This window comes from Narcine bancroftii, chromosome 9 (assembly GCF_036971445.1).
Source record: "Narcine bancroftii isolate sNarBan1 chromosome 9, sNarBan1.hap1, whole genome shotgun sequence".
Classification (NCBI taxonomy): domain Eukaryota; kingdom Metazoa; phylum Chordata; class Chondrichthyes; order Torpediniformes; family Narcinidae; genus Narcine; species Narcine bancroftii.
Window position 1 is genome coordinate 26,120,005 of NC_091477.1, and position 26,345 is coordinate 26,146,349.

General features: G+C 37.0%; 1 protein-coding gene across 5 annotated transcripts in view; it reads left to right on the top strand.

Moving 5' to 3' along the window:
- The window catches only part of LOC138743330 (polycystin-2-like protein 1), a 56,346-nt gene that overhangs the window by 2,034 nt on the left and 27,967 nt on the right, over window positions 1-26,345 (top strand). For 3 of the 5 annotated variants that reach the window (XM_069898512.1, XM_069898509.1, XM_069898510.1), the window contains exons 2-9: window positions 3,134-3,229; window positions 7,231-7,361; window positions 9,954-10,204; window positions 14,222-14,443; window positions 16,014-16,242; window positions 17,025-17,195; window positions 19,309-19,490; window positions 23,867-23,987. In XM_069898512.1, the coding sequence (XP_069754613.1) occupies window positions 3,134-3,229; window positions 7,231-7,361; window positions 9,954-10,204; window positions 14,222-14,443; window positions 16,014-16,242; window positions 17,025-17,195; window positions 19,309-19,490; window positions 23,867-23,987 (1,403 nt within the window). Of the gene's footprint in view, window positions 1-3,133; window positions 3,230-6,037; window positions 6,221-7,230; window positions 7,362-9,953; window positions 10,205-14,221; window positions 14,444-16,013; window positions 16,243-17,024; window positions 17,196-19,308; window positions 19,491-23,866; window positions 23,988-26,345 lie in introns of those variants that run through there. The other 2 variants (XM_069898514.1, XM_069898511.1) reach the window with 2 other exon arrangements.

Below are 26,345 nucleotides of genomic sequence, written 5' to 3' on the forward strand. Positions count from 1 at the left end.
TCATCTGAGCATATCTGCCTTTATCTCCTTCAGTAATTTACCATAACTGGCTTCATACAGTTTTAAGATGGAGGGAGTGATAATAATGCCTAGGTATCTGAAGCCCTCTCTAGACCAATGAAACCTGACCTGGTTATCTAATTGTGATGGCCACATACCTGACAGCATCATTGCTTCTGATTTTGAGTCATTAATTTTATAACCAGATATTACTTCATATTCTTTTTAAACTTACATCATGTGAGGTACTGAAGAAATAGGTCGGTCACATACTGCATGACATCATCCTTAAATAGGGATATCTTATGTTCTACCCCTCTATCATCTTTTATACCCTTTATATAACCCTTTTGCCTAATAATTTCAGCAAGTGGCTCTCAGCACATATCGAAGAGCAAAGGACTCAAACTGTCTAAACCTCGAGTTAGACTTAAGATGTATTATTATCAAAACAAAAAGGGGGGCCTTAATTTGCCCAACATTAAATACTGTATTACTACTGGGCAGCACAGCTGAGGACCCTGATAACATGGATAACAAATAATATGGAAATGAGTTGGGTGAGTATAGAACTGAATTCATGCCTCAGTATTTCTCTGGAAGGGCTACCATTCCTAAGCCACAAATTGGAAGAAATTAAAAATAGATAATGAATGGATTTAATTCACAATGAAAAGTTGATTGGCTATTAGAAAACAACTAAACATTTAAAATTCTATAGCTAGAGCATTAAAAATAGTAGCTATCCCAGAATTCCAACAGCTTTAGAAAATGGGAAGATAAAGGGCTAACTATTGTGGATCAGCTTTTTTGTGAGGAAATTTTGAAATCATATGAACATCAACAGAAAGAATTTGGTTTGTCAGGGATGGATTTTTTTAGATTTCTTCAAATGCGACACTGCTTACAGACACATGGAGATTGGGAGCAGATATGTAAAATACCATTTTCATGCTGACTATGGAGGAGTGACAAAGAAGAACATGAGAGTCTCTTATACAGATAACTTCATGATAACATACAGGAAACACTATGGAAATAAAACAGAAATGGGAATTAGAAATGAATATTTGTATTACAGATTAAATGTGGGAAAAGACATACCTTGACGGTCACAATTTAACAAGTAGCCCTACCTGGAGACAGTTTTTTGGCGAGATACAGTAACACCTCAGAATATGCTGGAGAGAATGTGGGTTGATTGGCATCACACCCATATTTTTTGGGACTGTCACAAACTATATCATTGGAGAGATATTCAGGTGAAAATTAAGCAAATTATTGGAGTCCATCATATTTTATATTGGGAGTGACTCCAGAGGATATAGATACCAAAAACCAGGCATGTTTACTTGGGTTTTTGCTGTTGATCGCAAAGAAGATGATTACAATATTATGGAGAAATGTAAAACCACTAACTGTCGAACAATGGAGGGAAAGATTAAAAAGTGTATATTTGATGGAAAGTATAAAAGCTAAACTCCAACTATAGTGGTCACCAGTAATACTACAGTTATCGAGATTGATTAACGATATAACCTCTCTGTAATCTCAGTGGTGGGGAGGAGTTCAACTGATGCACTCTACATGTAATTGGAATAATGTTTACAGATAAGATTGTGATTGTATGCAAGTGCTTGTATAGTGATGACACAGTGTTAAATTCAATAAGATTTATTCTGACCCTCTCCTCTTTAAGCTCAAAAGTGTCACGATGGGCATATGAAAAAGTGTATGGTTAAATATTAGGTGACTGCATATTGGTTAGAATGAGGTTAATTGAGTGGCTAAGTCTGTGATACCTCTATGAACAGAACTCGAATAAGATAGATTGATGCACAGTATACATCTATTATGTGATTTATATATTTTGTTTATTTGCTCACATGATATGTCTCCAAAAGGAAATAAAAGTTAAGTTCAAAATAAAAGAAACTAATGGCATTATAATAATTGGGCCCAAAATGTTCCCTTACACATACTTCTGTCACATGTCCTATATCGTTCCCTAATGAGATCCAGTATTGCACTCTCTCTAGTTGGTACCTCTATATATTGATTTAGAAAACATTTCTGAACATATATGACAAACTCCAAGCCATCCAGCCCTTTTACAGGATGGGAGTCTCAGTCAATATGTGGAAAGTTAAAATCTACTATCACAACTTTATGTTTCCTGCAGCTGTCTACTATCTCTCTACAGATTTTCCCCTCCAATTCTCACTGACTATTGGGCAGTCTATAATACAACTCCATGAGTATAGTCATACCTTTCCCCATTACTTATCATGGCCCATCCCTTCACAAGCGAAGATGAACATGGTGCCGTGTAGCTCTTCTGCCCTCACAGAACTTTTTGTAGTTGTTGGCTCATTGTAATGTGCCACTGCGAATCGCAGAACGCCATGCAGTGTAATTTTTTGCGAGGTCCTCCCAGAGAGTATGGTTGACATGGAATGACTGGAGACATGGAATGACTAGATACCTTTCCCCATTACTCAGTTCCACCCATATAGCCTCAGTAGATGAGCCTTCTGGTCTGTCCTGTCTGAATGCAGTGTGATATTTTCCCTGACAAGCAATGCCACTCCTTCCTCTTTCATCCCTCCTACTCTAATGCGTCTCAAATAATGGAAGCTCAGAACATTGAACTGCCAGTCCTGCCCCTCCTGCAACCAAGTTTCACTAATGGCCACAATGTCTTAATTTCATGTGCCAATCCATGCTCTAAGATCGTGTTTCAATCCACGAGAGCATTTAGATCCCTCTGCACTCTACTCATTTATAGTGTTTCATTTAAGTAATAAATCTGCCTTTTGATTCTTTCCATAATATCTGACCTTACAGTGCCACATTAAACTCTATTTATCATGTTTTTGTCTGCATAAGCTTCTTGTTACAGTTCAAATATCCTCATGGTAGCATGTCATCCAATCTAGTAAAAAAAATTTAATCCATGGGGTTGGTGTGGATTCAAGCATACATTGCAAAAGTCAAATGAAATACTCCTGGAACATGTGGCACAAAAGTTTTGAGTTAGAAGCTAAAGGTTCACTGCAGCTCACTTCTTTCACATTCCGCACAACATTGTAACAATGTTCCAACAGAATATTTTCTCTCTCATCATATGCAGCTGGAATTAAATTGATTCAAGACAAGGAGGCAAATTTGAAATCTACACTGCAAGAGTTTTTATTCTATTTATTTTTTCTGTTGGATCTATCCATATGTAAGTAACAGATATATTCTAATGATTATTTTAATTTGGGTTAGATTGTGGGAGATTTTTTTCAATCAGCAATGATTCGGCAGAAGATTTTTTGGCAATCGTCTTCAGTCCCCAAACTTGTTAATCATGCATTTATATATTCAAATAAATCATTGATATTGATGAAAAATATCAATGGACCCAGCACCAAAACCTGTGAACACCACTCGTTACAGGCCTCCAGTCCAAAAAGCAACCTTTCATAATCACTCTGCTTTTTTTCCATGAAGACCATTTTCTATCCATTCTGCCATCTCTCTTTACATCCCATGTGATCTATCCTTCCAGAGCAACCTACCATACAGAACCTTATTAAATGTCTTGCTGAAATCCATATATCTATCTTCATCCATCCGTCAATATTCTTGGTCACATCTTCAAAGACCTCAATAAGATTTGTAAGGTGTGACCTCCCACTTCCAAAACTGTGCTGACTATCCCTTCTCAGCACTTGTCCATCTAAGTGTGCATATATATTCTCCCTCAGAATACTCTCTAGTAATTCACCAACCACAGATATTAAGTTAATTCCCAGGCTTTTCCATGCAGCCCTTCTTGAGCTGAGGTACAACATTTGTCACCCTCCAGTCTTCTGGCACCTCATCTAATGACAAGTAATAAATTTCAGCCAGGGCACCTTTAATTTCCTCTCTACCCCCTGCAGTATCCTCCAATATATCTGATCAGGCCAAAAATATCTGTCTATCTTCACACATTTCAGGACCTCCTCAACCAGACAAAGGTCTACCATTAACTGAGGACCATGTGGAGGGGTGAGGCCCAGGGGCTATCAGAGCACTGCACAATGCCCAGTTCCTCCATTTACTTAAATTCATCCATGGCCAAATTAAGTTTTTCAGGGGGGAGGCAGCACACCCTGGCATGGAGGGGAGGGCCCTCAATCGTGATCTGGTGCCTCACTCCACATTTGGGTTCTGCTGAATGGAAGTGAGGCATGGTGATGGATGGGAAATCCATCAGGATCTTGACTAACGCGTTGGTGGCAATACTCACTGAGTGCAGGTGGGGGTTAGTAAGCTTGGTACCGTCGAGGGAGAGTGTTTGGAATGTCCATGTGTTTACCAGTCGACACCCCTTGATGTCCACCAGGAGGGTGTGGGCTCTCAGGAAGTCAGCACCTAAAAGTGGTTGCTGCATGGCTGCCACAGCGAACTTCCATGTGAACCAGCGGTGCCTGAAGCAGAAGGGCATAGAACGGGTGCTGAAAGTCCAGTACTGGAGTTGTTTGCTGCCCGGAGTTCTTGGCCCATTTTGCAGCAGGGAGCTTTAAGGCTGGTGGTGGGGTGGGGGGGGGGGGGGTGGAATGATGCTACATTGTGCCCCAGTGTCCACTAAGAAGCGTCAACCTGACAGTGAGTCCTGGATATGTAGGAGACTTTGCAATTGGCTGGTCATCACAGCCATTAATGATGGTCAGCCTTGGTGTTTCCCTGGGACGCACAGGGGGAGCAGCATTGCTGGGCATTGGAACCCCACCATTGATGATAATAACAGTACAGCTCACCAGTGGGGTGTCTTGTTCATTTGGTTGGTTGGTCGGATGGACGGTTGGTCGGCATTCCTCAAGGCCAGGCACTGTTGACATGGTATCATCACCTGGTCGATTGAAGAGCAGGCGTCCCTCTTCACCACCTGTAGCATGACTGCTCGGGTGACCACTTTCCTGGGGTCCTCAAAATCCTCTGCGATGAGAAGCTGAATGTCTTCTTGCAGCCTCTCCAGGGATATTTGCTGGAACAGCATGTAGGAGGTGTGGCCATCGTGGAGAGTGAACATTTCACTCATGAGGACAGATGGGGCCCTGTTCCCCAAGCCGTCAATATGCAGCAGATGGGCTGCGCACTCACGCTTTGAGAGCCCTAATGTGTGGGTTAGTAGCTCTTTGATGGTTACGTACTTTTCTTATTCCGGGGACTGCTGGAGGAAATCAATAATCCGGGCTGCCATGTAGCGCGTGTCATCCTCAGAGATTCTTCGAATGGTGAACTGCACCTTGGCTTGCTGGAACCACATCCGTGGTTAAGCGGTCCAGAAGCAGGATAGCTTCAATGCTAAGGCGTTGATCTCAGGTTGTTGCTCCATCATTGGGTTCAAAACATTGTTTGGATCGGCTACTGCTACAGCCAGGTTATGGCTTACACTTATAGCTCCTGAACTGTAGCTCAAGGCTCATAGAAGAAAGAAGACGCACACTGGTAGACTGTATTCAACACTGAGTTTATTCAGGGGCAGCTCTGTCTTTTATAATGAGCTTAGCCGCGTCACTACTAGGGTGTGACTTGAGTGGGACGGCCACTAATTGGTCAGTTCCAGCATCTGGACCCTGATTGGGCCCCTGGGATCTGCCGGCGATGATGGGCCAGTTTTGCTGTTCCATGGCAGCCTATGGAAACGGGTGTCTCAGCCATATTTGATGGCCATTTCTGGTGTTGGCCTGAGGTGTGGGCTGCTAAAGTAGCATAATAACATGAAGGTCTTGCTGTTATACAAAGCTGGTCTTCATGATCAAGATAAAATGTACCCATTGTGAAGGAGATACAGAATGGTTTACTATATTCTCTTCTGGAATCATAAGTTAGTCCATAATTACAGCCACCTTGCAATGAAAAAATATTTGCCTTCCAAATTGTTTGCTGAACTTGCATGTTAAAATTTCTTCATTTTCTGCAAAAAAAGGGAATTTGTATGTTCTTTATTCTCATTCTCTGTTCACATTCTCAATCTATAGTAATATCTATGTTCTTGTAGCAAAATCCAAGAACTTTGTTTATATCTGAAATATATGAAGGACACCTAGGAAGATTATTCAGAAGATTGAGCCACTATTCACAGAGGGAGAAATAATTTTGGATTTATACCAGATGAGGATGTTGTCACTAACTGGCTAGCTCCACCATCTATTTACCTTCCAGATATTAAATGGATCACAAGGTGCCACTTGGAGATTTTTCTCACAATGTAGTTTTATTAATTAGTCGGTGTAATTTTTTTGTTTATTGGTAAAAAAATATCTATCTTAAGAGAAAATGAGGTTCAACTAACTCCCATTAGCTAACTACCACAGTATTGTTGACGAGTTATCAAATCCTTTTACATTTATTTAATTCAAATGAGAGATCCTTCATTTTATATCCAACTTTAAATGGACAGTCTTATGAGGTATCTTAGTTTCATGACTGTCAGGTTTAATTTCTCCCCTTGCAGTGCAGTGTTGGTCTCAAAATAACACTGAGATTTTTGCAATTGATAGAAACTGTCAAGAAAACTGCTGTGTTTAATTAAATGCTGCTTAGTTTTTCTAAGTAATAGTGGTAAAGTTCATCAAGTTTCCCAAGCTGCAAAGGCATGTCTTATCAATGCCAGTCAATTGATCTGTATTTCTCAGGAAAACAGGCAGCAAAATGACAACTTGGATTCCTGCTGCCTTTTAGGCATTTCCCCCTTTAAATACACACAGTTCATCAGGTGCCTTTAGTCTGCAGTTTATTTTTGTTGGGAAAATCCAGGCTCTCTCATGATTTCAATTGTGAGCTCAGCATGTACGAGAAATGACTACTGACACAGAAAAGTTTGGTTTGGATTGGATTTCAATTGTTCAAGCTAAAAATACTAGTTATTTTGGTGATCAGAGATTAGAATACTCCATTGGTAAAAGCTGTAGAAATCAAAAAAGCACATTTAATTGGTGTTATATGGTAGATTTGAATTATTTTATGATAATCATAATATTGATATTGAGTTTATTGTCATGTACATATACAGTGAAATTCTTAATTCTGAAGATGAACAGCTAGTTTGTATTAAAAAAATCATAATTGAATTAAAAAGAGATGATAAATACAAAAGATATATAGATAACACATATTCAGTTATCTTAATATTTGCACTGATATACAAGATGTTTTTGCTATCATAGTTTCACAGTTGTTTTTTTTTTGCAGTGACCTTCGGGATGGTAAACTATAATATGTATTTCTTCACCCACATTATGTCTGAGCTCTTTCTAAAAAGCACCTCCTTTCTCAATGGCATAAACTTCAAGTCAATAAACAGCATGGCAGATTTCTGGGAGGTATCAACATGTCTCTTAAATGTCCTTTGTCTCTGCTCTTTCGATAGTGCATCAATAAGTAGAACAAACAATATTTTTGGTTATATTTTAATTAGGAAGAAGAGAATGGAACAGTGGCTCAATTAGTGCTATTGCCTCACAGTTCCAGGGACCCAGGTTCATTTCTGACTATAGGTACTGGTTGTCCAGAATTTGCAATTTCTCTCCATATAAGGCAGATTTTGTCTGGATACTTAGGTTTTCTACTCAATCCCACTGGTAAATTAATTGGCTAGCATAAACTACCTTTTACTGAAGGTGAAGTTAAAAAAAAATCAAAAGGGAGTTGATGGGCATGTGTGAGAAAGAATAAATTGCAGGAGGACATTAACATATGGAGAGGAGCAACAGAAAATAAATTCACACTGAAGCAAAGTGAATTATTTGTTTTCTTGTTCAGTGTGGATGGAAATAAAATGAAAGCCAGTGAATCAGAAACTGGAGAACCTTAGGGAAATCCCACACATTCATAGAGGACATGCAAATTCCACACATGACTGGAAGTCATCTCAGTCTTGGGCTGCAAGAGGTGTGAGGATCAGTATATCAGGAAGCTGATTTTTTCCTAATAGAGTCTGAAGGGACAGGGATATAGATTTAAGGTCCAACCCTTGTAAAGTTTATCTTGATATACTTTCTAGGGAGATTTCACAAGACATTAGAGATTTTGTAAGGTTCTAGTGCATGTCATTGATATTTTATATAGTTTCTCATTTGTTCCCTAATGAGAAATAGAATGCCTCCTTATACTCTGTCTTGATATATGCTAATATCTGTAAGAAAAATGATCAAGTTTGTTGCACCTGAAATAAACATATAGTAAGATGAATGGAAAATAAATATACCATCCTTCCCCATACACCACAAAAACACAGTGATATTTCAAAATTTCCAACAGGGAAATAGAAGATATTTTATGCAATTCTAAGTATCAGCTTCATACAACTAACATTTTATTTATTAAATATATTTACTGACTTAAATATACCAAATAGTCAATTCATTTGGAGGAAAAAAAATGTCAGAAAGTTTCAAAATTTCAATCGCATACCAGTTTTCCTAATTTAAACTGGGAAAATAACAGTGCAGATTACTAATATTTCTGTGGATGGCATGGCAATGCAGCCTCTCAGTAGTTCAGATTCAATCCTAATCTCTGGTTCAGTTTGTGTGGAGTTTGCCCTTGGTTTCCCTTGGGTTTACTGATTTCTTTCCACAAGCATGCAGATTGACAGTTTAATTTGTTACTGTAAATAGCCCCTATTATGTAGGTGAGTGTTAGACTCTGGCAAATTGGATGAGACTGTGGGTAGAACAGATCTGGAGGAGAGATAGGATTGCTCTGTGCTGGCATAGACCTGATGGGCTGAAATATTTCATAGGAAACTATGTATATGAACTTCCTTTATAATACATTTCTTGTGAAACAGACACAGAGGGAACCTAAGCTAAAATTAGTTCTGACAAATGAAGAGGAGGGTGTGTTGGTGGATATACTTTAAGAGACTAAGAAAAATAAACAAGATATTAATGGCCCACTATAAGGTTATAATTGGGATACATTATACTTAATTAGGAGATGTATCAAATGACTCCTTGAATATTGACTATCATTCTAGTCTCCAAATTGTCATAAGAAAACAGAGGTCTTAGGGAAGGTAAAAGATGTTCTGTTTGAATCATAGAAGCCAGATACACAGGTGAGAGAAAAATAAATGGTAGTTGCTGGTGAAAGAATTGTGTAAAAGTTTAGAGGAGATATATGAAGTATAAATTGAAGTCAGAATATTCTGTTTCTATGAAGATGCAAAATTGTGTTGGCATGTATGGTCTTGAGTGCTTTCCAATGTATGAAAAACATCTCAGGCAATGAGGAAAAGGCGAAGCAGTCAGTCTTTGGATGAGTCCACTACAAAAATTTTAAGTGAAAACAAATAGGTTTCATTTAATTGCTTGATTTTATTCAAGGAAGAGCAGAGGAAAGAAGGGTTGATAATGGTGAAAGTGAAGTTGGCAGTGCAAAATTGTACAGTGATATGAAGAATTTTTGCTTTATAGTCCTGGTAAGAAAATATTTCCCTTACAACAGGTAGTAAAAAAATAAAACTAAAATGAAGAATACAGTGTTCCATATTCATCAATGAAAAATGGTTATTTGTTCATGGAGAATTGGTTACCTTTTGTATAGTGACTGGCTTTTCAGTATTTTCATGTTAAGAACAGGCAGAATTATGAAGTTGCCAGCTTTAAAATGACTTCACTTTAAATTTGCCAACTCTATAATTCTATTTTATTAAACTAAGTAATGAAAATCTCATTGATCCCTAGTGTTTTCATCTGGTCAATGCAAGGAATAGGTTCCCTATGTACTACACAGTAGGTCCACACCAAAAATGGAATAATTCTTAATAAGGTTTTGCTGCATCTTTCTATAATTATTAATGACTACTTCTGGAATTAGAAAACCACTGTATGGAGATATATGTATAGAAGATTAGGGTGAGATAGTATACAAAGCAAAAATCTATTGATTTCATAAATTATTATTTACAGTTTGCTGAAGATTCATTGTTAAATAGTCTATACTGGAAAGAATGGTACAATGGTCAACCCTTGAACCCAGACCAGAGCTACATTTTCTATGAAAATATCCTTTTAGGACGCCCTCAAATCAGACAGCTGAGGGTACGCAACAACACATGTTTTGTTCATGAGTATTTTAAGGATCTGATTAAAGATTGTTATGATGAATATTCTTTTAGAACTGAGGATCAATCACCATTTGGCCTTAAAACTGGATCAGAGTAAGTTTACTACATATATTTTTCTTTCATATTACAGAGAAATATTACATCTGTAAAAAAAATCTAGAGCCGTTGTTTATGTAGTGATTTTAAAACAAGTGTAAAATCATGTTTTTTAAGCAAGTTTTTAGCATAGTAAAGGTTTCAATGTACTTAGTATGGAACATTTACACAATGTGCTTCATAGAGATATGATCATTTAAACAAAGCTAAAGAAACACAGGAATACCACCAAGTCATGCAGCCTCATTGACTTATCTATACTTCCATTCCAGTATTGCAACATTAATCCACAAAGCTTTTTGTTCTTGCTCAACAATACTCTATCAATCCTAATTAAGAATATTTTCAGTGACCCAGTGGTTGATGCAGCCATAACAAAAACAGAGAAGCTAGAAGCACTCATCAAATGGAACCATTGCAAGAAACAGAACTAACATATATGAAGTCAAGAATGCTGCATAAGAAATGGAAAATTGAAAAAACAAATGTGTTTACTATTACAAAGAGAGAGCGGATGGACAGGTGAACTGATTAAATGAGAAGATGAAGACTAAATTTTTCACAGTAACAATTGGTTTAAAAACTGACAGTTAACAGAAGAGGTTAAAAAACACTGAAGCTAAAAGATACTGCTAAATCTAGGAAGGAGAGAAAAAGAGATAGATTATCTGCAATTGTTAAATTACATTCCATGCTCAGAGAGGTCAGAGTAAGACAGTAAATTAAAGTGACAGGTGACAAAAAAAAGAATATTGTTTGTGCACTGCATTTGTTTTCTCCAATGTATTGGAGCCCATAATTCAATGTGTTACAGTAAATTATAAAAAAAATGTACATGAATTACTGCACATGGATTGACTGTTTCGGTCCCAGGATGCTTGGAAAGGAAGAAATAAAATCAGGTATTTTATTTCCATGGTTGCATGGAAAAGTGCTATAGGAAGAGGAATAGGTGGTGGAGCAGGGAGTTACAGAGGGAATGGTCCTTTTAGAATACTTAAAAGGGGAAGGGAGAATGATCATTGAAACTTATGGAAGATAAGACAAATTATTGAGACAACCTGTTACATAATGAGTCTGATGGGTCAAGCTTGTGGGAAAGAGTAAGCTATCTATGTTCTGGCTGGGATAAGATGGGATGTGAGTAAAAATGCATGACATAGAGGAGACAAAGATGAGACATGAGAACCCTGTCAGCTGTCCCAAAAGGAAACCCAGAGTTAAAGGAAAAGGCAGTTGTGTGGAAAATCTCATCATCAAAGCACATACATCTTTTAAGAACCCAAACATATATATACAAATTTATATGGAGATGCACACACATCCCTGAAATAATTAGAAGTCACATAAAAAGATTTAAGGCCTAGAGTAAATGTTAAGCATTAATTATTGCTTAGTGCATTAAAATCAGTCATACTTTATTTCAAAAAATCAGGTTTCTTGTACAATCAGAATGCAAAATATTTACAAACAGTTAAAATTCTCACTTGAAGATTAAGATTAATATTAAAGATTAATATCGTAATGTTGCAACAGTCCACCCAGTGGACAACCGGGAAATTGTCGATAAAAACAATTGAATTACAAAATACTGTATAGTAATTCAAGTTCAAGTTTGTTATCAACTAATTGTACATATACAACATGATGAAACAGCGTCTTTTTGGGCCATAGTACATGCATAAAAACACACAATACACAGTACATAAAGATCACAAAAATAATCAAAATAAGTGTATATAAATATTTAAATGAATGTCTCCGTCAAAGGATACTGTTCATTAATTTCACAGTCTGTGGGAAGAAGCCATTTCCTAGCTTGGCAGTCCTTATTTTGATGCTCCTCTCCTTCTTGATGGTAGTGGGTTGAAAATACTGGATGGAAAGGGTCTTCTATAATTTCTTGAGCTCTATTTAGACAGAACTCCCAAAAAATGTGATCTGTGGAGGAAAGGGAGACCCAGTGATCCTCTTGGCTGTTTTAATGATCCTTCCCATAGACATCTGGTCTGATGCTTTGCAGCTACCATACCACTCAATGATGCAGCCAGACAGTACTCTCAAATGTGCTCCTGTAAAATGTTGTCAAGATGGGTGCCGATAGCCTTGCCCTCCTCAGCCTCCTTAGAGGTTACTGTGCCTTCCTGATTAATGAGGAGGTTTTGTGATTCCAGGATAGGTCCTTCCTTATATCCATGCCAAGAAAGAATGTACTCTAAAAGGACTCCACCCTTGCAATGAGCAATGTTCACAACATTTTTTCACATGGAAAATTCTGGGGGTTTATTTTGCAATCCAGATTCATTCCTATCATGTATTCTGACAATTTATTAGAACCCAGTAATATACTGCATGTTGTTTAACAAGAAAATCTGAAGATCCTGAGATATTTCCAGCACATTTACAGTGCCCTCTGTAGTAATTGGGACAAAGACATTTTTTCATTTATTTTCCTCTGTGCACCACAGTTTTAAATTTGTAATTAAAAGTGCACATTCCAGATTATATTAGAACATATTTGTATACATTTTGGTTTGACCATGCAGAAATTACAGCACTTTTTATACATAGACCGCTCATTTCAGGACACCATTATATTTGGGACATAGTTATGGTATGTATATTAAAGAAATAATGCATGCAATGACTACTTGAAGTCTGTGATTCATAGATATCACCAGTTGTATCTTCTCTGGTGATGCTCTGCCAGCCATCTTCAGCTTCTGCTTGTTTCAGGGCTTGTTCTCTGAAGTTTTCTCTTCAGCATATGGAAGGCATGCTCAATTGAATTTAGATCAAGTGAGTGACTTGGCCATTCAAGTATTTTCCAGATTTTAGCTTTGAAAAACTCCTTTGTTGCTTTAGTAGTGTGTTTGGGATCATTGTCTTGCTGTAGAATGAAGTATTGTCCAATTAGTTTGGAGGTATTTGTTTGAACTTGAGCAGATAAGGTGTTTCTATTCACCTCAGAATTAATTTTGATTCTGCAATCAGCAGTTATATCATCATTGAAGATAAGTGCATCAGTACCTGTGGCAGCCATTCAAACCCAGGCCATAACGCTTCCACCACCATGTTTCACAGATGAGGTGGTATGCTTTGGATCTTGGGCAGTTCCTTTATGCCTCCACACTTCTCTCTGGTCATCACTCTGATACAGGTTAATCTTGGTCTCATCTGTCCACAAGACCTTTTTCCAGAATTCTGCAGGCTCTTTTAAATACTTCTTGGCAAATTGTAATCTGGCCATCCTGTTTCTGTGGCTAACTAGTGGTTTGCAACTTGCATTGTCACCTCCATATTTCTGTTTACCTGCCTCCTGAAGAATGTTTATGACCTGATGGACAGGCATTTGGAATTTTTCTTCGTTACGATTTTCTTATGTCATCAGCAGTGAGGTTTTCCTTGGCCTACCAGGGCCTTTGCAATTACTGAGCTCACCACTATACTCGTTCTTCTCAGTGATGTTCCAATCAGTTAATTTTGGTAATCTTCAGGTTTGAGCGATGCCTCTTACTGTTCTATTCTTGTTTTTCAACCTCACAATGGCTTATTTCACTTTTATTGCCACAACTCTGTTCCTCATGTTGAAAAATAGCAACTACAGATTCCAAGGGTGATCAAAAGTTAGAAACAAGCCTAGCTTTCTTTTACTTGCACCAATGCAGCAATTAAACATACCTGAGTAATCACAAACACCTGTAAAGTTAAATGTCCCAAACATTATGGTGCCTTGAAATGGGGGGAAAGTGCTGTAATTTATATATGGTCAAACCAAAATGTGTACAAGTAACCTTGAATAAAATCTGGAATGTGCACTTTAATCACATGCAAATTATTTGATTACTTTAAAACTGTGGTGCACAATAAATAAAAAAGTATCTTTATCACAAACGTTATGGAGGACACTGTATAAATTGCATGTTATTCTCGAGATCATCAAGGCAACTCTAGAGATGCTTGTATTGTTTCATTGGATTTGTTGATTTATGTCTTTTTCACATTTCTTGCTAGATGGAAATATGTTGCTAATAGTGAATTGGAACTGTGGCACTGGGGTAGAATTGGTACATACAGCAATGGTGGTTACATCATTGAATTAGGAAAAAATAAAGATGCAAGTGCCAAGAAAATCAAGTACTTCAAATCAAAGCTTTGGCTAGACCATGGGAGTAGAGCTGTCTTCATAGATTTTACTGTCTACAATGCAAATGTAAACTTGTTTTGTATTGTCAGGTTTGTGAAATTTACTTCCTTTATTTAATGTTCACTTATGTATAAATTATATGTATATTATTAGTTATGTCATGTGCAATTCACTTCCAGCCAATTTTAATAAGTTTCATCATACCAAATTTTCTGAGAAATATTGGCAAATTTTCCAATTGTATTCCAACAATGAACTCCTTTTGGGAATATGGGATGAAGTCCTGATTTTCACTATTTTCCCAATAGTTAGCTCAGAAATTTATCCCAGAACTAAGTTAGGTGAGTTTCAGCAACTCCATCCATTTCAAAGGAGAGAAACACCTATGATCAAGAGAGATAATTTTAAAGAATTTTACAATTTTTAATTACTGGTACAAACTTAAGTCTATTCATCTGTTAAATTTGTCTCATGCTTAGGATACTTTAATCTTTCCATTTTGCTTTTAAACTTTTTAATTAGAATGTTTAAATTATAAATCATCTTTGATAGCTTTTAAATGCTTGTGTAGCTTTGAAAACTGGTTCAGCTAAACTGATTATCAGTGCTTTTCAGGGAGCACTATGTGCATGGGCGTATCTAGGGTATGCAGGTGGGGCAGAGAACCGGGGCACCACTTGCAGGGGACACCACTGTCCAATAATTACCCACCCAATAATTAATCTCCCTCCCAGGAGTACAGTGCTGTGCTGCTGGGGCTCATTTGAGCACCCCAGAGGGCTGCTCCCAGCCGGCATCTCATCAAGCCGCATTGGGGCCATTCCAGCATGCCTGATGGTGGCTCAATGGGAAAAAATGGCCGTCTTCTCTACCCATAATCCCCCACACAGCTGGAACCACTCTGCCAGTGCCAGCACTGGCCAGGGAAATACAGAGCAGTTCCACCCCAAATGCCTGCTGACTCCCCCGCCAACCGCACACCCTGGCTGCCTGGGAGATTTTCCAATTAATATCTTGCTGAATAAACAATCTGTGAATTGATGGGTGTTATTGTTATTAATTTATTTAGACATTTCATCACCTAAAAATAAGAAATACTCATTGACGTTTTATTTAATGGAACAACAAATTGAACAAAGTAATTCAAAGTACAGAATAAGTATGTTACTTCGTAGAGTCGCAACTAGTCACAACCGATGTGTGTAGTGGCGGTTTTTTGTGCATTTTTTTGACAGGAAGCACCAATGTCAGTGGCAGCCCAAGGGCACCACTTACCCTTTATATGCCTTGATAGAATTGTTGACCCTGTACCCCATATGGCCTTGGGCATCAGTCTAGGTAAATGGGAACCTAGTGTTTTGGTGAACATAAACAGCTTACAGCTCCAAGGAAATTCCAGGCCAATCTCCCTCTGTTTTTGTTCTCTTTATGGTAATTACTTTGTGGACACAGTTCCATAACAAATACTTATTTGTAAATTACACTTGTTCTTGTTGAACTCAAACCCAATCTACAAATACTAAGTTAAATTTAATATATAACAAGAATAAATCCCAATATTTACCAGCAAGAATGTCAGGATTCAAAACTTTTGTATTTACATTAAATTATTATAAATCTAAATTTGAAATAAATGTTTTTTTCTTTCTTGCAAACTAGGCTATTGGTGGAATTCCCTGCATCTGGTGGAGCCATCCCTTCATCTGAGTTTTACACAGTCAAATTCCTACGATATGTTACTAAATTTGACTACTTTCTGGCTGCCTGTGAAATTATGTTTTGTTTCTTTATCTTCAACTATATGATTGAAGAAGGAATAGAGCTCTACTCCAGTCGGTTCTTATACTTCAAGAGTTTTTGGAATTGCCTGGATTTTTTAATTGTTCTGGTCGGTATTGCTATTTGATCTGAAATAAAATAAGTCCTTTATTCTACTACCTTATCAGACCCAACAAGCTGTGAGCATCAGGATAAGTTGTATGAAGAATGGCGAAGGGGCAGCCTCAGTTCAGGAAGAAAGATTATCCCCATGGCTAGCCTGGTTTAACTCTATTTTAAACATCCCTTTCCCTATTCATCCTATAGCTTCATAAGCTTCATTTACTTCCTTCCCTTTGACCTGAAATGTTCACACTATTTATTTTCCCATAGATATGGCCTGACCTGCTGTGTATTTGCAGAATTTTTTGTTTTTGTTTTATATTTCCAAGTGAAGGAAGAAAAGCTATTGATGAAACAGCTAAAGATGGTTGAGGCAAGGATACTGGCATGATAAACTCCAACATTGATGTTCTTGGGATGACTGACCTCTAACTGCCATAACCATCTTTCTTCAAATCTTGAAATATTTACACTTTGATGCTTATTGAGTTCATACACTGGCCAGATAAAATACTTTTTGTTTCTTCCCTATTAAAGTATTATCATCATAATAAAAACCTTAAGAACCTTGCCCATTAGCTATTTATCCTATTGAATATCAAAAAAACAATTTCAATGATATTGTAACATTAATTTTCTTATTTCTGAAAATGGTCAGTAATACAGTCCTAATTTGTGCTCTAGGCAGGTAACATTTTATTTTAAGTCTGGGACATAATAATTTTATAATATTAAAAGCAATTAATTTGAAGTCATAGTTAAAATTATTTCACTTTTTCTCTCCCACAGTTTTCTTTAGTAGCCATTTTTTACAACATCTTTCGTACGATAAAAGTAAGCCAATTACTTCAAAACCTTCTGAAGAACTCTGGCTCATATCCCAACCTCTACTTTTTGGCTTTCTGGCAGAACCGATACAATATCATTATTGCGTTTACTGCTTTCATTGCCTGGATAAAGGTATTTCAAATGATTTACAAATTAATAGTCAAATACTATTGCTTATTAGTATCATTAACCCTATTTAATATCCTTTTATCCTGACGAGTCTTCGGATTGCTCCTATCTTAGAAAAATCTAAGTTCAATTAGAGATCACATAATGTGCTTATAAATTTCATGCTCTGAAACAAATGACTAGCTTGATTTTATTACATTTTATATCAGTAAAGTACTTGTATTCAGTATACTGCTTTCATGAACAGCATGTCCGAAAGCACGACTGCCCATGAAGCAGCTTTGAAATGGTCACTGCTGCTGAATAAAAGAAAACCTAAAGCTCACTTGCTATTTTTTTTCAGATATGCTTTCTCTTTTATTGATTTTAACATACAAATCCTTCTAATTAAACAAGTAACAAATTAATATAAATCAAAAACCTATCCATAGTTGTTTAACAGTATTTCTTTTACAATAATTGTGAATAGAAAATAAGTAAAACTGGATTAGACAATCCCTTGATCTAAACCTGTCTGATTTAATGATACCCTATTCAATTCCATATTTAACAAGTTCATCTAAAAAAAGGAATAAAAAGAAAAACAAAAAAATCTGAACCTGAATCTAATCTATCCCTTCCCTCTAATCAATAGAAAAGGATGTAAAGATATGGATCAAATAATGACATTCAGAAACTAGACAGAGAACCGCCAGAGCATCCAAAGTTCTTAAATCTTCCAATCATGATAGTATTCTATGAATGGGTCCCACATCTTTTCAAATTAAAACTTTATGTCTTTAATGTTGTATCTGATTTCCCCAAGCTTACATCTCTTTTTTTATGCAGATGTTGATCTATTACATGAAAAGTGTAAAATTTTTGAAACTTCATTGATTCATATGTTTTGGGAGTGCCCAATTTAGGAAAATTTTGGAAAAACATTTTCCAAACTTTATCAACAATTTTAAGATTAAAATAGAACTATGCCCTTTAATTGCCTTGTTTTGTTTTTCTCATGAACCGGATATACCTCTGTCTGTATCCCAGGAGAAAGTTTTAGTTTTTATCATGTTGATAGCCAGACAAGCAATTTTAATGAAATGGAAAGATGACTCTACACCTAGTCAAACACAGTGGTTACATGATATAATGTCCTATTTATGGATTGGTGAAAACCAGATATTTTTTCAGATGTTCTTTGGGTTCCAAGATGTCTGAAAAATCCTTGGTTCAACACTTTAACCTCAGGAAAAATGTTCTGACAATGCAACACTCTAAGTATGGAACTAATATATCAGCAAAAATTATGTGCTCACATTACTGGAAGAGAACTTAAGCTCAGGACTTTCCAATTCAGAGATAAGAATACTGCAATAGCGCTGAGGCTGGCTGGTTTAATGATCATGTTGGGTATGATAGCATAGTTGTTAAGTTACTAGATCAGTAGCCAGTGATGTAGACTATTGATCCAGAGATATGTGTTGGCATCCCACCAAGGCACCTAGGGAATTTAATGGAACTGGAATTTAGAGAATGAATCTCATTAACAGTAACCATTCTTTTCCAGACACATGATTGCTGACATTTATTGTTCATCCCAAGCTCCTCAATTCAAGGGAATTAGGGATGAACAATAAATCATAGCAATTCTGGAAACATCCATAATCTCCAATATATGAATATTTTTAAAAGTGACATGGAAAATACCACATGAACTTTCACATGTGATAAAGTGGGAAATTGCTCTAGTGAATTCCCATTATCTAGATTTTCCATTTTTACACAACAAAACAAACATTTTTACTTCCATTGTCTGCAAATGATAATAAATATTATTTGAAGGATTTTTTTTTACTAATTTTTTTCACAGAGAAAAATGGGTGGCCTGGTTAGCAACCCTGGTTCAAATCTGGGTAAGGAGATTGTATATTCTCCCCATGTCTGTGTGGGTTTCCTACAGGTGCTCCTTTTTTCTGCCACCTTTCAAAATGTACAGGAGTTGTAGGTTAATTGGGATATTTGGGCAGCACGGGCTCATGGGCCAGAAGGGCCTATACCTTGTTGTATATCTAAACTTAATTTTTTTATATCAATTTAAAGATGCAACAATTAGAATATTTAATTTTTTTTCTAGATTTTCAAATACATTAGTTTCAATATGACTATGACGCAACTATCAAGAACCCTCTCTCGCTGTGCCAAAGGCATTGTTGGATTTGCCATTATGTTTTTTATAGTGTTTTTTGGATATGCTCAGTTAGGCTACCTAATCTTTGGAACCCAAGTGGAAGATTTTCACACTTTTGGTGACTGCATGTATGTATTAAAATTTCATTCAATTGCACAGAATAGTTATAGAACCTAGCTTATAAATTCTGTTTCTGAATTTCTGTGATCGAATGGTCATATTTTTGGCTATGTCTTAAATATTGACTGGTAGAAATATAAAGTGTTTGCAGTTCTCTGATCTAGCCATTGAGAAAAGCAGATTTTTTTTAACCAAAAATGGACTTTATTCACAACAAATTATTTACAAAGGCAAAACCATTCAAATTCCTTAGTTTCATATCCATACATTTTCACTACGAAACATTGTTACGTTCATTTCTATTTATACCATTACCATTACTGTGACATCTTGTCACTTTTTCCCCCTCTGTTGTTTCAGGAGCTTCCCCTTGGTCTCAGCCCCTCAATGCCCAGTAGTGAGAGGATTCTGGACTGTTGTCCTTCCTCACGTTGGCTGCACCATGCCTCGTATATCCCTCAGCATATACACGTGCACCCGGGAAAGTGCCAGTTGGCAGCATTCCAACACTGACATCTCCGTGTGCTGAAAGACCACCTTTCACCAAGTTGATGGACTTCCATCAGTTCTGGATGTCTGATTCTATGTTCATCCCCAGGAACAGCCTGTAAATCAGAAAGTTCTCTGTCATGCTGCTTCTGGCAATGAACCGTGACAAAGACCTTTGCATCTTTCTCTGCACACTCCTATTGAATCTGCATACTGTAAAGAGTAAAGTGACTGTCTCCTCTTCAACGCAGTCAGCTCAAGGTCAATGTGCGTGGTGGGTAATATTCTGGTTGTACGGAAGGATCTGACCAGGATGGCTCTTCTAATTACCAGCCTGGCCAAGTCCTGGTGTTTGTGAGCACTGGCAATGATGCATTCTGCCAGATGACCTGGATGGTCAGCTCAGGGAACCACCTCACTGTGCCCATCCAGTCCTCATCTCTCAGTATCTGCAGGATGTTCTATGCTGACCACTGCCTGATGGCCCAGTGGTCAAAGGTGTTGGTCTGGAAAAACCTTTTCATGAAGACATGTGGCTTGGAAAAGTCCAGCTGATTGGGACATTGTGTAACAACAGGGCTATCCTTTGCAACATACGGGACAGGTAGAACCTCAGCACATAGCAGCATTCCCTTCGTACTTTGGTTTTACGCACAGGCTGTTGTAGGTGGTCATCAGGATAAGGCCCTTTTCCCCATCCACCCCCCCCCCCACCCCCCCGTTGTCTGGCAACTTGGTGACCATTAGGGCACTTTCCATCTTGGATCCCCATATCAACCAGAAGACTGCTGTGATGATTGTCAGGGTGGGTATGTGGGGGATGGGCAACATACTGCAGTACTAAACGCACCTCACACCTGATGACCAGCTTCTTCCCTGTTATTAAGAGGGAGCACCACACCACAGACCCAATTTCTGGTGGATTTTTGTGATCTGCTCTGACCAATTCTTCTCGTACTCCTTGACCTCTAAAAACCATATCCCTAACAATATCAGGTAGTCAGATCTGATTCAGATTGGACCAGTTACTGAAGAGCATTGCCTAATTCTTCTTCTGGTTTACCCTGGTGCATGATGCAGATGCAAATTGTCTGCAGATACTGATCAATCTGTGGATCAATCATGTGTCTGAGGAGAAGATGATAACATCATTCATGTACCTTGACCTGAGTGCCTCCACTGTCTGGTACCATCATGCTCTCATCCTTCCTGATGGATTCAGCCAAGGCCTCTTATGCAGCACACAAATAAGACTGAAGAGAGTGGGAAACTGCCTGACTCCATACTAGATGGGGAAGCTATCTGTTTCCAACCCATTGATTTGGACTGTGCGATGAATATCCATGTAGCTCAATTTAATTCAATTCTGAATTCCATACCCAAAACCTATTTTGGAGAGCATGTTTATCATGTACCTGTGTCTACCCCCTGTCATACCTTGACATAGGCAATGGTATCTCTGAGCATTACAAGGCTGTCAGAGATTTTTCTGCTGGACCAATTTGACTCAATTTACGATGGTTTTGGATAAGGAAAAGCTGAGACCTATAAAGTAAACCCATATGTCAGATTCTTTAAGCTTCCTTGTTCAATTCCTGTGAAAAATTATTGATCTTGATTGAGGCCAGTGCAGAAATTGCAGGAGCTCTGGAAGAAATATTTAAAATGTTCTCAGCCATGGGTGTTATGCCAAAGGATTGGAGGGTAGCCCATGTTGCCCTTTTTTTTAAAGGCTCAAAAAGTAACCCTAGAAAGTATAGGCCAGTGAGCCTGACATCAGTGGTAGGTAAATTATTGGAAAGTATTCTAAGAGATTGGATATACAAGTATTTGGATAGCCAGGGACTGATTAGGGTTAGTCAACATGATTTTGTATGTGGTAGGTTGTGTTTAACCAAACTTTTTCGAGGAGATTACCAGAAAAGTTGATGAAGGAAAGACTTTGGATGTTGTCTATAGTAAGGCTTTTGACAGGCTCCTAAATGGGAGCTCAGTATTCATGGTGAGGTAGTAAAATGGATTTGACATTGGCTAAACAGGAGAAGTCAGAGAATGGTAGTAGATGATTGTTTCTTAGACTGGAGACATGTGACTAATAGTGTGACTCAGGGGTTGGTACTGGGACCATTGTTGTTTTTCATCTATATCAATGATCTGGACCAGCTGGAAAAATGGACTGAAAAATGGCAGAAGGAGGTGTTGCATTTTGGAAGGACAAACCAAGAAAGTGATGTACATGGCACTGAAGAGTGCAGTTGAACAAAGGGATCTGGGAATATAAAATACATGATTCCCTGTAAGTGTCATCACAGGTGAATAGGATTGTAAAGAGACCTTTTGGAATATTGGCCTTCATAAATCAAAGTATTGAGTATAGGAGTTAGGATGTTATGGTAAAGTTGTATACAAAATTGTTGAGTCCTAATTTGGAGTACTGTGCACAGTTTTGGTGACATAATTACAGAAAAGATATCAATAAGATTGAGTGCAAGGAAGATTTACTAGGGTATGGCCCGGAATTCAGGAAATGAGTTACAGGGAAAGGCTAAACAGGTTTGTTCTTTATTCCTTGGAGCATAGAAGAATGAGGGAAGATTTGATAGAGGTATTTCAAATTATGAGAGATATAGTCAGAGCAAATATTGGTAGGCTTTTCCCACTGCTGGGTAAGTGAGATACAAACCAGAGAACATGGTTTAAGGCAGTGGTTCTCAACCTTTTTTTTTCCATTCATATACCACTTTAAGTAATCTCTATGCCATAAGTGCTCTTTGATTAGTAAGGGATTGCTTAAGGTGGTATGTGAGTGGGAAGGGAAGGTTGAGAATCACTGCTCTGGACCCAATTGTTACTGAAATATTTTGCATGAGAAAAATTGTCATTGGCCCATTTCCTTTGGAGTTATGAAAGCATGCACATAATGAGTCAATTAGGTATGGTTAAAACAGTGGTTTTCAAACTTTTTCTTTCCACCCACATTCACCTTAATCATTCTATTACTAATCACAAAGCACCTATGGCATAGGGATTAGAAGTGGTACGTGAGTGGAAAGAAAAGGTTGAGAACCACTAGGTTAAGGGCAAAAGGAGAAAAATTTAAGGGGGAATATGAGGGGAAATTTCTCCACACAGAGTGGTGGGAGTGAGGAATGAGCTGCCTGCTGAAGTCGCAAATGCAGGCTTAATTTTAACATTTCAGAAGAATTTGGAGAGATACATGGATGGGAGCAATATGGAGGACCATGGATTGGGTGCAGTTCAGTAGAACTAGGCAGAAAAATAATTCAGCACAGACTAGAAGGGCTGAAGGGCCTGTTTCTGTGTTATAATGTTCTATCATTTAGCAATATCCTTTTTCATATACTGACTGGCAGATGTGTACTTGCAGTACTCTTGCATTTTATTTCATTATAACTTTTTAACGTCACAGATTTTAATGAATCAGCAACCAGTAAACTTCATGAGATAATGGAGCACAAATTGCAGTGTTGAAAGGTATATAAATCAGAAACTAGTTACTCCCTAATTTGAGATGCAAAGACTGAAGGCATATTATGAACAAAACATTTGATAACAGAAATATACAAAGCATTGAATCAGCAAAGATTTGCTACACCTTAAAACTTGAGCTTTGGGCAATATTTCTTTCTGAACAACTTCTAAGTTCATGTATTGTCACACACAAACACTAATCAAAATTCAAAATTCTTGAAAAATCAGTGAAAGAACGTTTCCAAGAACTAAATAATAGTCTCTTTCCACTTCAATATTACATGCTTTCGAGCTCTTTTTTTTTACTATGTTCTCAACCAATGCTCCTTCTAATAGTTAGTTGAAAGATTTTAACATTCAGTCAACTTGTATTTTTGTTCATGGGAGTCTTTTTTTTTTTCAGTTTTACCCAGTTCCGGATTATTCTTGGAGATTTTAATTTTGATGAGATTGAAGAAGCAAACCACATCCTTGGACCTATTTACTTCATCACATTTGTATTCTGTTTATTCTTTGTTCTGTTGGTGAGTGTTAAATTTTCAGTGATAACTATCCATTCTGGATGGTAGAGTTAATCGCAGTTAACATAGTGATTTTACATTGAACATGGCTTAATACTGCTAAGGGCATGCAATTTAAGGCATTGAAATAACACTGACAGCATTGTTTGTTATCCTATGTGTGGAATTATGTAACTGACAAGTTATTAACTCTATAGATGTGAAATATCTACACTATTGAATAAATAAATTCTGAGAGTAATTTGCATCCTGCAATCTCATCAAAAAGATTTAAGTATCAGACCACCAAAATGGAATTGCAAATGTTTTTCAACAAATGCCTAAAATAGGCACAAAAACCAATGAGATGTGACACTTAGCATTTAATAGGAAATCTAATTTTAAAAGGCATGATAAAATGTGAATATGAAGCTAAGCACAATCTGCTGGAGGAACCCAGCAGGTCGAGCAGCTCTGTTCCCTCTAAGCTGTGCACACGCACACATTTTGTAATCAGCACACAAAAAGTTAGTGACTAAAATAATGTAGTAATTAATAATTATACTTATTAAAAATAATCTCTTAGCTAACTGTTTCTGTTAACTAAATCCGTTTTTCAAATACCACATTTGCACATTGCTAATTTACGTCTCCTCGCCTTCTTTTGAATATTTTATTTTTCATTTTTAATAAATATACATCGTAAAATCTTCAATTTCACAGTATATTAAACTTTTTCATACAAAAAAGCCCCCTCCCCTTCCTACAAAATATAAAACCACACACTATTAGAGCTCACACTTATACTATCCATAAAAAAATCTTTAAAGAATCTATGTGAGGAAATAACATTTGTTTATATTATAACCATATTCATTATTATCATTATTATAATTGAGCCCCTATATAATCCAAATATGGCTACCATATCTTGACAAATATGTCATACTTGTTTATTTTAAAGATTGTATGTAATTTTCTCCACAGGTATAACTGTTCATCTCTGCAGTCCATCGTGCTTTCGGTAATGGAGAATCAGACTTTCAAGTAGTTACAATACACTTCTTAGTCACTGCTAAAGCCACTTTGGCAAAATAAATTTGGAATTTAGTTAATTTATTAGTTATTTCAATAAAATTACCCAAAAGATAAAGCTCTGGGTCATCTGTGAAAGCCACCCCTGTTATCCTTGTTAATACTTCCGCAATATCCTGCCAAAAAGGCCTCACCTTCACAAACGACCACATAACCCACATCTAAACACATCTCCAATATTTCAGATTTTGACCTATGTAGCTTTTGTGGCATAAGATATTATTGGTGTCGGAAGTAATACTGAACCAGTCCATATCTTGCATTTATAATTGATGTCATACTATCCAAACACCAATCAGATCAACATCTTTCTGATATTACAACACCTAAATCTGACTCCCACCTCTCCCTCGACCTCTGTGAACCTAGTTTTGCATTTTCACTCTGGAGAACATAGTACATTTTTGTTATGAATTTAGGTTTATTCCCCAGCCAGATCGTTCATTCCATTTCAATAATTTCAGGTGGGACCAACATTGGCCCCCATCTTTATCTCAAGAACGATCTTAATTGGTGGAAACAGATGAAAGTCCCATTAGCTACTTCATATTTCTATTTTAGTTGATCAAAAGACATAAGAATTCCCCTCTGTATAGCAGTCTAATATTCTGTTACCTAAATTAATAGGCAACAACACATTCTTACATAATGATATCCCTGCTTTTTTTCCAATACACTCATTGATTTCTTGCCATACTGTAATCATACGTATTAATATAGAATTATCCATCTTTTGTTATTGACTTAACACTCCACTTATAAATAAAATCCTTCACTGCCCTCTCATTGAGTATAATCCCATTCAAATCCAAGACAGGAGCTACCTTCCTCAAAGAAAGATGAAAGAAATCTGGCTTGTGCTGACAAATAATACTTTCTAAAATCTGGTAACCTAAGTCCTCCTATCTTTTAATCTCACATTAATATTTACAGTGATATTCTTGGCACCTTATTGTTCCATAGGAATTGCCTAATATAATTATTTAATAATTTAAAGAAATTTTTCAGTAAAGGATTAACGTCAGTTGAAAAAGATATTGTAATCTTGGCATCACTTACATTTTGACACAATTATATCTTCCCATCAAAGTAATTGGCAAGTCTTTCCATTTCTTAAAATCCTTTTCTATCTTCCCTAAGAGGGGAATATAATTTAATTTGTACAAATTCTGTAGGTTATTGTCAATCATTGTTCCTAAATATTTAATTCCATATTTTTTCCATTTAAATTGACTTCTTTTTTGATATCTTTCATAATCAAAGTTCCTGGCACTCTCACTTTTATCC